We start from the raw sequence: 12,708 nt of genomic DNA, 5'->3' as shown, positions 1-12,708 counted from the left end.
GAAACGATGTAAACCATTTTACACACTGTTCTGAGTATAGTTATATCTTTGTATTTTAATTTTCAAAAACCAGTTCTATTTATTGTTTAAAAAATATATAATGAAAAACGGAGTCGTAAAAGCACTCTTTTAAACTATGTGATGTCATTTTGTGCGTTTGTCAAATTGTGATCACATCATGATTAGTACCGACAAGGCCATTGGTTTGTAAGCGTCAAATCATCCAATAGTATTGTACATTGCACCAATTTCTCACTGACAAAATAAGAAAAATATTTTCACCATTGTGACTGCTGGAACAATAATAAAAACAACAACAACATGGGTGTGAAAAAATTGGTATAACCACTACTGAACATACATGAAACGCTTCGGTGGTGTCGTGGTTAAGCCATTGGACATAAGGCTGGTAGGTACAGGGTTCACAGCCCGGTACAGGCTCCCACCCAGAGTGAGTTTTAACGACTCAATGGGTACATGTAAGTGTAAGACCACTACACCCTCTTCTCTCTCACTAACCACTAACCCACTGTCTTGGCAGACTGCCTATATAGCTAAGGTGTGTGTGCCCAGGACAGTGTGCTTGAACCTTGATTGGATATAAGCACAAAAATAAATTGAAGAAAGAAAGATGTCAGTAGGACATTTCTTGACTTGGCAGCCATTGTAACAGGTTTTTTTAGCTCATGGAGCTTCTCCAATGATTAAAATTCTATACAGATTACATTTTCCTGCTTAAAGCGGCAGTCCCTGGAATATTTTTATTATTTAAGCATTTAGAACAGTTAATCCAATCACATTTAGTGCATATAAGATGCCGCACTCCGCATTGGATTTGCTATGCTGGCTTTTTCAAGTTAAAAATAAACCCAGTATTTTGAAAGTGGGACACTTTTGACGGGCTCCTACTGACGTCAAATACAGCTAAAAATAGCACGGTTTAGCTACTGTTGCATTACAAAATGGCGAGAAATGTTCTAAGTGCGTAGTAAGCATTTTACGATATGCGTTAATGGCAACAACTCGCAAGTGAATTAAAAGTGCAGTTATGCTTGTATTTGAACGTAGAACTTGATTTATAAGACTGAAACCAGAGATGGCAGCTTTAAAATATTAATGTCTGTATCAGGTTTGTGGCACTTGAAAAAACATAAAATTCAAGGACATTTCCAGGACATTATTAAAAAAAAAAAATGCCAGGACATGAAATGTTTCATCAATGAATGTTTTTATAACAAATTGTTGTCTGAATTTAGACAGGTTATGAGGACAACAAAAGTAAAAATATGAAAAAATTAACCACCAAAGTTTTGGGGTAAATTTCCAGGACACAATAAAATGTAATGCTTTTTTCAGGACATTCCAGGCCTGGATTTTAAAATCACAAAATTCAGGGACATTCCAGGATTTCCAGGACGTGTAAAAACCTTGTGTATTATATCCAGCATGTTTTAGGTCATTCTGCTTATAGTAGATAAAACTAGATCTTACTTCCCAATAACTGTTTCTACTTATTGAAAATATCAGTAGGTAAAATCTAGCTTGAGCTAGCCTACTACAAAACATAGAATGACCAGAAAATAAACTTGAAAAAAAGATAAACATTTACGGTGTGTTTTTAAGTTTGTTTTGTTTAACGACACCACTATAGCACATTGATTTATTAATCATTGGCTAATGGATGTCAAACATTTGTATAATTTTGATGTATACTTTTTAGAGAGGAAACCAGCTACATTTTCCCATTAGTAGCAATTTATATGCACCATCCCACAAACAGGATAGCACATACTATGGCATTAGTCGTGAATCACTGGCTGGAATGAGAAATAGCCCAGTGGGTCCACAGATGGGAATCAATCCTAGACCAACCATGGATTAGGGGAGCGCTTTACCACTGTGCTATGTTCCCCCCACCCCTGCATTTAATATCCAGGATTTACAAGATTTTGCAACTGCCATATAATGGTTGGCTTCAAAACAATCGGGCCATTAGCAAAAACGTCTTTGATGACTAGACTAAGACAAATAATGTGGATAATGGTACAATGATCATGTTCTCATATGCAGTCATTATGTATGTGTGCATTTTTTGGGGGGGGTGGGTGGGTGGTAGTGGTGTGTCTGTTTATTATATAGTTTTTTAAATAGTTTTTTCCCCCAGTAATGTGATACAATATTGTCAAGGCTGGGGGCCCGGAGTTCACTATTTACCAAAAAGGTGTTACATAGTAAGTGCATAATGATAATCTATGAGTAATGTAACATTTTTTTATGCAAACAACCTGGAGCCATGACAATTAGCAATAAAATGTAGACTGGCATGAGATAAAATACAAATAAAAAGATAGGTAAATACTTTCAAACTCGTATCATGGGTAAAAAAAAACAATTATGTAAAAGTATGAATTTGATGGTTTTGACTATGCTGCATGCATACTGACGTCGAAAAGAAACGTTACATTCATAAAATTTGAATAATTTAATAAATATTGTTGCTAATCAAAAAGAACCAGTTGTATCATGAAGTGCATATTCTTTGTTAGTTTTCTATACTACAATTTCAAGCCTTGTAAAGTTTCTTTTGGACGTCAGTATATTTAGTTGTAATCTCTTAATTCTGTGTAGTCTACGGCTGACATTACTGTTCTTTCTTCTCCTTCTTTCTCACTGGCAGCGGATTCTTCTTGCACTGGTTATAAACTTCATTCAATTCAAAATCTCGAATGACATTTTCCTGAGAGAAAAAAACAACAAAACCCCCATGAAAATAAGACTTGAATATTTTATTATTAGTGAGAAAATTTTACAATAGAAATACTTTTGACACTTTCAGAATGGCTGCTCACTGTCATTAGAAGTTAACTAGGAAAAACAACACAGTTGAATTCTAGAAATTAAGTACCAGGAAATTGGAATTGGTATTAGAGAGTATACCCCTTGCATTCAAATCAGCTTATTGTAATTTTATTGGCTAATGTACATTGCATTCTATCTTCATTTGCCATTGACTCATATATAAGTAATTTTAATGTGAAAATAGCGAAAAATGCCACTATAATTTAAGCTAAACATTCTAATTGGTTGATTTCTTTGTGAACTCTTCAAAGTATAAAAGAATAAATTACTCTAAGAAAATCTTACCACAAACAACATACACCTCCATTTTTAAGAATATCCCTACTGGGGGGCGGAGAACTTACCTTGACAAACGCATACTTTAATGTAGTCCTCTTTGTAACTGCAGGGCGTCTTACTTTTTCCTTCCCATCCTCAAACAATATCACTGTGGGCAGCTGCTTGGACCAAGAACTGCAGTTTATATTATACCTGAATAAGAAGATATACAATGTAATGGTACCCTAAACTTAAATTTTTTTTTACATTCAATTCATGAGGATTCTATAAGACAGTATATGTTACATTCAATTCATGAGGATTCTATAAGACAGTATATGTTACATTCAATTCATGAGGATACTATAAGACAGTATATGTTACATTCAATTCATGAGGATACTATAAGACAGTATATACCAAATATAATTTGCTTACAATGGCACTTTAGTTTTTGTGAACAATTTGTACTCACTTTTCAGCTACTGCAGGATATTTTGTGACGTCTATTTTACCAAACTTTAGGTTGTCACGGTGATACCTGCAAACACATGAATGACAATAATCATAAGATATTCTAAAGGAGAGATGCAGGAGTTTTCTAGGTAAGAGATGTAACTTTAAAAAGGGCACCTACAAAAATTCCAAAATACATGGCACTTTAACCGGCCTCAGTGGTGTAGTGGTTTCCGTAAGCCATCGGACTTAATGCCGATATGTAATGGGTTCATTTTTCTATTATTAAAGCCCATCACAGACACACTTAGTCTAAACATTTTATTATTTTTATATCACGGTTATCGTTGAAGTGATACTTTGTGTAGAATGTATCTTGTATTTGAACAAAACACTCAAGTGATCCAAGTATAGGTGGTATTCTTTTTGTCTAATCAGCAGGGATGAAAGTGGCCATTGACAAAAAAGGCTGAAATATTTTTCAGCTGAGGACATGTGCATTTATTTATTTATTTTCTTGTTTGCCTGTTAAAAAGGCGGAATTCTGCTGAACGGTGGCTAACTTTCATTCCTGAATCAGATGTGGTCGAGAGCGAAGTACTTTCTCAACTTAAGGTTGTCATGTGTAACTGTTAAGGTTGTCATGTAGTAACTGTGTTGTAGCCTAAACCAGTTCTCCAACTTCTTTCAATGCCTGTATCAGCTTCAATTATATGCTCTAGCTTTTTTTTGCAAGAATGCAGCATCAAATACAATCTGTGGACTAATATTATTAAAGACATTAGAATTTTTGTTACCCTGCAGATATTTCTGAAAACACTGATGCGAAGGTCACACACGGTGGAGACCAGGCTGCATAGAAGGTGATGAACCATCGGATTCGCTTGTCTCGCTGCAACTCCTCCTGCAATCACAACATTAGTAGTGGTGTCATGATCCCAGGTATCCCCAAACAATAATGTCAAATATGTTATAGTTATGTTATATATATATAACTATAGTATTTGTATTTGGGGTTTCTGTTTGGGGGTACCTGTGGTTATGATATGGCGATACATCACATTGCAATACAATGCATCAATCAGGCTTTCTTCCAGAAAATAATTTGAAAATAATAATTTAAAAAAACACCTCAGACCACAAGGACCCGCATGGGTTATGAGTTTGAAATGTTTTGAAATTGGACATTCTTTTTGAATGAATTTTAAACAGGAGGTCTCTTAATATCATTTATCTAAAAATTATTAAAATGTATAAATTACTTTCCAAGATTTTAGGGTATGTAATTTTACCCTCCATACTCTCTGGCAGAAACCATGACATCAATGTAGGGCATCTGTATCGTAATTAATACAATAAACAAATAAAAAACTTAATTAAGTCAAAGACCCAAGTTTCCGAGGTCATACTTTTTCTGTTGTGAATAAAATTAATATTGAGCCACTAGAAACATCAGGATGACCAAAAATACATCAAGTTTGCTCAGACAAATACATGCAGCTTAACCAAGGGATGTTTTATAAATTATATGCAAGGGTTAGCGATGTCAATAATAAAAACATAACATTTGTATGGCTCATACATCATCTCTAATTTGGTGATTCTTTTAATTATAAAACTTTTTGCTTAAATTTAACTTCTATGCAGTCCTCACTACAAGAAGCCCCTCAGCAGACTACCATATAAACAATCTGACATCCGTTTTCACTCTGAATAAATATGAAATCATTCTCCAAATAAAATAATTTTTGTCAGTTGCCATGAAATCAGCATGTAATGAGATCTTAGTACTGGTAATTAAATAAAACTCACGTCTAAGTTCGGTCCTCGGAAATATGTGATGTATTCTGGACCTTCGTAACATGGCTCCGGCACAAATATGAATTGCACTGAAATGTATAACATCAAAATAAAGCCTTAATATGACCATTTGAGCTGGGATATATATATTAAAAAAATATTATTTAAATTCTTCTGAAGTCATTTTTACCCTCCAAAAAGATATTAGTAGTGTACTAAATACATGACATTGTACAATACTTTTGTTTTAAATATCACCATCATTTTATATAACTTTATACATACGGTAATAAAAAAAGATAATCAGTATTTTACAGCAGATACATGTCCTAGTGGTGTCATAAAACAAAAACTTTTAGCGAAGTCATAAATCTGTCTACTTGGGTAGTGTAAAAAAATGTATTCCAGACATTTTATGTCGGCAGGTCACACATATGTTTGGGCCAAAGGTCAAGAAAATCAGGGTTCTGTGGAAGAAATTTAAATGTAACCAAAATAGAATTGTAAAAATTGTTGAAGAAAACAATCATATATTCTGGGACACTATCATGTCTCAGACTCTCACCCTATCCATTGCAAAATTAGCCTATCTGTATATAAAGCAGGGGACATTTTCTTCAGTATCACATCACGATTTGCTATGCAAGTTTCAGAGATCACTACACAATTTTAAAACATTAAACACCGGTAGTAGTTGCTAATCAATTTTCAATTGACCAGAAATGTTGCTAATCAAAAATGTTTCCTTAAAAGTGGCTACAACACTTAGTCTTTGGCTAATATATTTGTTCTTAAAATAAGCACATTTTAATAATTATCAAGGAAATACTCTACATATCTGCAAAATTGGATAAAATGTGTTTTAAACCTAGAGCCTAATTCACTAAACTCTTGCAACTTTGCGATCTCGCAGTGCAATACTAAAAGACTTGCAAAGAGGATGCTTTGTTGTCTAACAGAGCCTAAGAGACCTTTGTGAAATAGGCCCCTGGTTTTTAAGGATATCAAAGAAATAAAATACTACATTATTGGTTGCTTGATACCACTTATCTTACAGCTCAATATTTAAAAACATCTTCAACTCACTTTCACACATTCAATAAGTTGATTTTAAACAACTTGTAATATAAAGAGTATCATGTATCTACACAAACAAATGTAAAGGTACCTGTTGTCAGTTGTACACCTACAGTTACATGTATCTATCATGTAACACCGGCCTCGGTGGCGTCGTGGCAGGCCATCGGTCTACAGGCTGGTAGGTACTGGGTTCGGATCCCAGTTGAGGCATGGGATTTTTAATCCAGATACCGACTCCAAACCCTGAGTGAGTGCTCCGCAAGGCTCAATGGGTAGGTGTAAACCACTTGCACCGACCAGTGATCCATAACTGGTTCAACAAAGGCCATGGTTTGTGCTATCCTGCCTGTGGGAAGCGCAAATAAAAGATCCCTTGCTGCCAATCGGAAGAGTAGCCCATGTAGTGGCGACGCCATATAACCGTAAATAAAATGTGTTGAGTGCGTCGTTAAATAAAACACTTCTTTCTTTTCTTTCTATCATGTAACACTAAATTTCTAATTCAAATGTAGTACACATATACTCACATAAACAAAGCAATGGGTATACCAAACCAAGGGTAAAGTTGTGCTTAAAAAACAAAAATCCATTCAGTACTTTGGCAAACATGCACGTTGTTGATACATAGGATGCAAACGTTGCTGAAATGAAAACAACACTACATAAATAAATTTTGCAAGAATGATATTTATTTAATGTCACAGTACATTTCAACCAATAATATCCTCAATTCATATTTCAATTGTAACAATCCAGCTCTAAGTACATGTATATATAATGTATAGGACAAGATGTTATTGTTACAGCAATTAAAATTAACTTAAAAGTTAGACTTTCACATATATCTATTATCCTTTTTTTTTTTTACATAGACACTCTGTACACGTATATAATGTTTAATGTGCTGCCACTTAGTGTGAATAGATATTTTCCTAAAAAAGTCTGGCTAAATATAGAATTTAAAAAAAAAAAAAGTAAATGTACATGCACATATATTTAAAACCTATCGGTCATCCTCCAGTTATTAAAAACAAACTTTATTCACTAGCATCCAAGTTAAAACTACAATGTCCCCTCCACATGTCTTTCACACAGGTCTCTAAACCACTTTTGATGAATAAAGAATGGAAGGGTTGTCTCTATGTATTAACATGACCACATTCACGTATATGCATACATGTATCTATAAATTTATGTACAAACAAAATAAATGAATTAAGTAATTAAAAGATCTCTTAATTTCATTACTTTGTTTTCTGTTCTTCAACACAATGACACAACCCAAAAATGTGAGGTATTCCCATTCTTTCTGAAAATAAAAATACATGGATTCTTAATATGATCTTTAGTACATTAATACATGCACACGTAGTACAGGACATTTATTTTTATTCAACAATAGTTCAATTGGTGTTCATTATCTATGAAAGTAAGAGACTGTTTGAGAAAGGTTGGTGGGTTACTCAGTTAGTTTGTTTTTGTTTAATGACACCACTAGAGCACATTGATTTATTAATCATTGGCTATTTGGTGTCAAACATATGGTAATTTTTACATAAGAGAGAAAGATCGCTACATTTTTTCCATTAATAGCAAGGGATCTTTTATATGTACCATCCCACAGACAGGATAGCACATACCACAGCCGTTGATATACCAGTTGTGGTACACTGGCTGAAACGAAAAACATTAGGCCAATGGGCCCACTGATGGCGATCGATCCCAGACCGACCACACATTAAGCAAGTGCTTTACCACTGGGCTATGTCCCGCCCCATTTGGTGGGTACACATGTACGACAGTATGTATCTACTGAATGCAGCCGGGAGATGTATTATATTTGTAGGCAGACTCTGTCAATTTAGGGCAACTATCACTATCAGGGCTCACCATGCCCATAGCCAAATTAACCAACTGCTATTTTTTAAGTGGCAACAACATTTAATATTTGGCTAATAACATAAATTTGCTTAAAATTAGCCATTTTGTGCTATTTTTTAAAGAAATACTCTACATATCTGAAAAATGGCAGTCTGAGCTCTAAGCCATCATTCCCACTCCCTATCGCTCCCCTGAGACTAGTTCTAGGAGAGTCATTTTAGCTCCCTTTAGCATGTACATTTCCCCTTCCAAATGTTTTGTAATGCACACCAAGACACCACCCCTATGGCATTACATAATTGTCAATTACCTTCTGTCAGTTGTTCAATTGTTACATAGTTTGTTCATAGCTTTGTTGCTTAATTCACGTTGCTGTTGACAAGAAAATATAGGCCAAACTACTAATTTATTTATTAAATATGTAGACATGCAATTATTTAATAAAATGGGGATATTTTAACATCAATGAACCAAGTGAAAGATGTGAAGCCAGTGGTGCTGATAACTTCTATGCTATTTACGTGATTTGGTCCATTTGCAGCTGAACTACAGATCTACATTTTACTAATACTGATAGGTGACAGTGGTTAGTCGGTAATTCAAGGCTAGCTCTGCCCATCTCCAAATTCGCAAATTGCGAATTTTGAGAATACTGGCAAATTTTATTTCAATTTGGCGAAAACAAATTGTGTAATAATTGATCTTTTGTTGGACAATAGCAATATGTTTTTCTTTTTCTTTTTAGATAATTTGGTGAAATTTTCTGATCACTCAGAGCTAGCCCTGCGATTACCTGAGTTTTTTTATATTAAGTTTGTCAGGTACAAATTAATATGAGTTGATAACAAACCTTGGAACAGATAACATCTTTATACTGTTTAAAAATAACAGCTGATAATGTATACCTGGTAGTATATATACATTTTGCCATCAATGAGAAGATTTACCAACTATGGCAGTAATATTTATCCAAAAGTGCCATCAATGATGCTCCTGATCTACATCAATATATATCTCAATAACAGCCATCGGTGCTGTTGATAAGTTCAAGTCCTGCAATTGTTTTTAAAATTTGCAGTTGGTGAATTTGGCCAGTATCAGAGCTAACCCTGATTAATATATTTATATAAACATTTATATAAAGTTTGTTTTGTTTAACAACACCACTAGAGCACATTGATTGGCTATTCGATGTCAAAAGTTCAGTAATGTCGACATATAGTCTTAGAGAGGAATCCCCGCTACATATTTCATTAGTAGCAAGGCATCTTTTATATGCACCATCCAACAGACAGGATAGCACATACCATAGCCGCTATGATAGCCTTTGATATACCAGTTGTGGTGCACTGGCTGGAACGAGAATAGCCCAATGGGCCCACCAGCGGGGATCGATCCTAGACCCAATGCACATGAAGTGAGCAATTTACCACTGGGCTACGTCTCACTTCTCATTGAAAAAACTATTAAAAAAAAATTGCTGGACATTTCTAGCTCAAATCTGTGATTAAAAAAAAGTTTGTTTTGTTTTACGACACCACTAGAGAATACACACAACTCTATTTAATAATTTATTATACGTATTTATAACGTTCTTTATAGGTGACAGTGCCAAAGTAAAGTCCTACCCATCTGAGTACACTTGTGATAATTCGTCAAACCGCTTTGCCTCAGGTCAAAGCCACAACTGAACTTGGCCCAAGGCAAGGACGTTCAAAGCACCCTTGGAAAAAACCCAAATTAAATATGTTAACTTACAAGATCCAATTCACAGTCTTCGAACAAAATTTCACACACGAATGGTAACTTTTTGACAATAAAAAATAACACTGAAAGAAATATACTGAAGATATAATATGGGATTAAAATGCTCGCCAGTCCGCTTCTAATCGCGTTCAGGTCCATGTTGGTGGCAAAACCGGAAATAGATGCGCAAACATAGAAGAAACGCAAATACACAAACATACTTCCGTTTAAAAACTCCAAAGTCTAATTCGGACGTCGTTGATCTGTGACTAATAAAAAAACGGACTGTTGAAAAACATACATTAAAAAAAGAAGTAATTTATTTTTTTCTAGCGACTTGCATAATATAATTTCTTTAACACACACATGTCATGTCATGTCATGTCATAGGGTTTTACGTGCACATTCAGAGCAAGCTGTTGTAGCGCACGCCTGTCGTGGGCGCAAGAGCCGGCCTTGACCGGCTCTTCCGTCCATGACAGGAAAGGTACACACATATATAATTCTGAAAAACATATATTACAAGCCATGGCCGTAGCTAGGATTTTTTGTTGGGGGGGGGGGGGGGGGGGGAGCAACTGAGTAGTTAACAGTCTAAAACTCCATAAAGAGTTAAGAAGAGAGTTTTCTTTAAGTTTCTATAATGCTTTCCGGATTTATTTATTTTCGGGGGGGGGGGGACCTGCCCCACTTACCCCCCTGCTAGATACGGCCCTGCAAGCATATTACACAACCACATCTATAGACTTGCAACATATCTGGAAAAACTATAAAAGTGTAATCTAAGGCGACATCTCACCACAATAAGAATATGTGCACATCACCTTGAAATTGAAAGAGGTAGATACCATAATATACCGAGAAGCAACAGATTATGCAAACTATGCAGCATTACAATTTAAGACGAAAAACATTTTCTTATTAATTGTCTTGAACTGGAAATAACAAGACAATTTTTTTTTTTTACAAACTCATAGATGAGTTACCCGCATTTCAATCAATGAACAGCTATGAAAAATGCTACTCTATGATCAACTGCCCTGCTGCCCATCGTGTAACAATAGCACAGCTCTTTTGGGACATGGATACAAGAAGAAATAGTTTGTTAGCTAAAACACTTATTATTAATACTATGTGTCAAGTCGCTAAATAGAACTTATAGTTATAAATTATTTTATTTATATTTAGTCGTTCATTATTCGTATCATTAGCTTTATTATTGCTGGGTCACCAGACTGTGTTTATATGTCTATAATAATTATATGTAAACATTTAGTATTGTATTGTATATAAATCGAACTTAGGCCTACATTGAGAACTAATTAAGTGGAGTAAGGAGAGAACAAGAATTGTAAGCTTTATTCAGTATTAAGGCCACATAATACATTCATAGAAAACAGAAAATAACTTGTTTCGCAAATAAATTAAATAAAAGTTTGAAATGGACGCTCGTTAGTTTTAATTTCTTTTTCTGGGTCCGTATTTCTTCGGGTAATATACGTGGTTTGATACGAATTTTATAATTTGAGAAAGAAACATGTATCTTGCCGCTTACGAACTAATATTTCGTTAGCTTGTTATTATGGAGGATTTATATGGGATACTAAATTGTACAGAAAAGGCGTCTTTGAATGAATTACGGAAGTCTTATTTGGAACTGTCGAAAAAATATCACCCAGATAAAGCTCAACATAATGAAGATAGTAACACGAATTCTACACAGACTGAGGCAACAAACCAGCCTGCAGTCGGCTCTTACAAATTTGTACAACTGAATCGTGCCTGGAAAATTTTAAGTGACACAATTCTAAGAAGTCAGTATGATATTCGATGGAAGCAGCGTTGTTTAGCACAGGACTGGCCAATTCATGACACTGTTAGCTTTGATGACTTTGATGTTTGTTCGAATGAAGATTGTTATAATCTGGAGTGTAAATGTGGTGGAATTTATTTTCTATCAAAAAGTGATACAGAATTCCATTTTGATATTGTGTGTTGTGATACATGTTCATTGAGCATACGTGTTATATACTATCAATAAACAAGTCCACAAATTTGATTTTATTTGTTATACATTGTAACTGATTATCTAAATGCTTCAACCATCTCCCCAAACCACCCCAACAAAGTTCTACAAATGGGCAGTTGTACGGTAATAAACGCGACATTCACACATGTAGGCCTATGTGAGTATGTCTGTCCGCCTCCGCTGAATAACTGTGATACATGAAGGTGCTCTTGGGTTCATATAATACAGCATACTCTGGGCCGAAGCTAGGATGTTTTGTTTGGTGGGCAATTGAGTAGTTAATAGTCTAAAACTGCTTAAACGGTTAAGAAGAGAATTTTCTGTACGTTTCTATACAATTTTTTTTGGGTGTGTGTGTGTGGGGGGGGGGGGGGGGGTACGGCCCTGATACTGGCTACCCTCATTAATATATCGCTAGCATTATAACAGACTTTGATAATGGGTTGGGCAGGAAGGTCCTAAAAGTGTACCGGTACAGCATGTGGCATTGATTTGATGAATCTGACATGGTTTTGTAATTAATTTAATTCAGAAACTGTGATGTGTGTACAGATAAGTTGGTGACAGTTGCTGTTCATAGATGGTCTACCTGTACCAGC

General features: G+C 35.0%; 1 protein-coding gene across 1 annotated transcript; it reads right to left on the bottom strand.

Moving 5' to 3' along the window:
- Window positions 1–1,783: 1,783 nt before the first annotated feature.
- On the bottom strand, window positions 1,784–10,240 carry LOC121390129 (thioredoxin-related transmembrane protein 2-B-like). Its single transcript, XM_041521872.1, has 8 exons — window positions 10,093–10,240; window positions 7,702–7,762; window positions 6,981–7,094; window positions 5,386–5,462; window positions 4,371–4,477; window positions 3,593–3,658; window positions 3,204–3,330; window positions 1,784–2,737 (listed from the first exon to the last, which is right to left on the bottom strand). Exons 1-8 carry the CDS (start codon window positions 10,237–10,239, stop codon window positions 2,642–2,644), a joined length of 795 nt encoding a protein of 264 aa, XP_041377806.1. The 5' UTR covers window position 10,240; the 3' UTR covers window positions 1,784–2,641.
- Between the last annotated feature and the right edge of the window lie 2,468 nt (window positions 10,241–12,708).

Source organism: Gigantopelta aegis, chromosome 3 (genome assembly GCF_016097555.1).
Source record: "Gigantopelta aegis isolate Gae_Host chromosome 3, Gae_host_genome, whole genome shotgun sequence".
NCBI classification, from domain to species: Eukaryota; Metazoa; Mollusca; class Gastropoda; order Neomphalida; family Peltospiridae; genus Gigantopelta; species Gigantopelta aegis.
The sequence above is the reverse complement of the archived record's forward strand: the minus strand, read 5'-3'. Positions and strand labels throughout refer to the sequence as shown.